The following is a 1,543-nucleotide window of genomic DNA, read 5'->3' as shown; positions in this document are numbered from 1 at the left end:
ACCTTTAATTTTTCTTATTATATCTTACGTTTTTACATTTTATACCCCTGTTATTTTACACTTATGTTTTTCTTCTTTTTTTCCTTTTTGTAACTATAGCGTTTGTATCTTTTTTAGCCCTGACAAAGCCCTGCAACGTGGGGCGAAACGTTGGCTCAATAAAATAGTATACTTATCTACTATTTGAGTTTTTTTTTACCGCACCCGGACCATATTCCATTCATCTGTGCTTATAAGTTCAGTTTTAGTGTTGTTCATAATCCCAGCCTAAAACACCAGCATGAACGGACTCGAACACTGGGGTTTCTTGGCCTGTTATCTCAATGACTTGTTCTGATAGGTACCTTCTATATTATTTTTTTAAAACATATACAATATGTGCCAAATAAGATATAGGTTTTTGTTTAGAATAATTTATACCATTCAAACAAATATAAAATACTTTTTATATTAAAAACTAAAATTATTATAAGTATAACTAAATTTTCAATTGGATAAAAAAATAGCTCATAAAAATTTATTTGAATAAATAATTAAATTATCAATTTTTTTTTAATCAAAGAAATATTTTCCTTTAATTAAAGCAAAGCCATTAATAAATACCGATTATAATTTTTCCTCCATAATAAATAATTTGACTTTAGTATAAAGTAAGATTATGTTGGGATAAAGGTTGTGAAGGCAGATTTTCTTATTGAAATAGTTATGTATAATTTGAAACTTTTAAGTCATACATGAAAAGAAAAAGTAACACTATACTGAAATCAGTTGGAGATATTAACGAATTAAAACATAACTTTTTATTTAAATTTTTAGTCACTATCCCTTGGTCATTAGTTGCTTAAGGTAACTAAAAAAATTAGTCATTTGCCACGAATTTTTATGTGACTAAAAATTCAGTCATCAGTCGCTTATTGAATTATTTCATCCAAATCTGCCAAAAATTTGGTTCCTCTCCAATATTTTATTACCAGTTTCTAATTAATTTTTTTGAGGTTTATTCTTATTTGTTTAGATTAGCAATGGTAAGGGAGGTTGTGCAATAATGAGAGAACAAGGAAGATTTCTTTGCTGTGGGGAACCAAGTGGATGTGTTCGGCTCAGAGACCCTCGGACCCTGCATGTTGAACATCAATTAGAAACTCATAATGGCAGCCTCTCTGATTTTGATGTCCATGGAAATCTTTTAGTGTCTTGTGGTTTTTCTAACAGGTAGTAGAGTTTCTTAATGTGTCAATAAATTTCATACTTTATTTTAAATTCATATTTTATTTTAAATTCATTGTGTTGAAAATATATATGAGTTAATCCATACCAAATGGTCCAAAATAAATTAAGTTGGTCGCTTGAAGTTTTTATTTTATTTTTTTGTTTTGAATATAAGAAATATATATTCATTTTTATATATTTTTTTCTTACCTCCTGGAACAAAGAAATAAGCATTTACAACTATATACAATAGAATAATGATATGTATATACCGGCAATTTGATTATCTGGTATATGTGCATATCATTTTTCTATTGTATATAGTTTTAAATGC

The 1,543-nt window shown here is 27.5% G+C and overlaps 1 protein-coding gene across 1 annotated transcript in view; it reads left to right on the top strand.

The window, feature by feature from the left end:
• Positions 1–1,543, top strand: part of PAN2 (PAN2-PAN3 deadenylation complex catalytic subunit PAN2) — a 35,164-nt gene that overhangs the window by 12,656 nt on the left and 20,965 nt on the right. The window contains exon 5 of the mRNA XM_014415930.3: positions 1,016–1,212. Within this exon, the coding sequence (XP_014271416.1) occupies positions 1,016–1,212 (197 nt within the window). The remainder of the gene's footprint in view (positions 1–1,015; positions 1,213–1,543) is intronic.

The sequence above is a fragment of the Halyomorpha halys genome, unplaced genomic scaffold (genome assembly GCF_000696795.3).
Source record: "Halyomorpha halys isolate HHAL.00 unplaced genomic scaffold, Hhal_1.1 Scaffold108.1, whole genome shotgun sequence".
NCBI classification, from domain to species: Eukaryota; Metazoa; Arthropoda; class Insecta; order Hemiptera; family Pentatomidae; genus Halyomorpha; species Halyomorpha halys.
The sequence above is the reverse complement of the archived record's forward strand: the minus strand, read 5'-3'. Positions and strand labels throughout refer to the sequence as shown.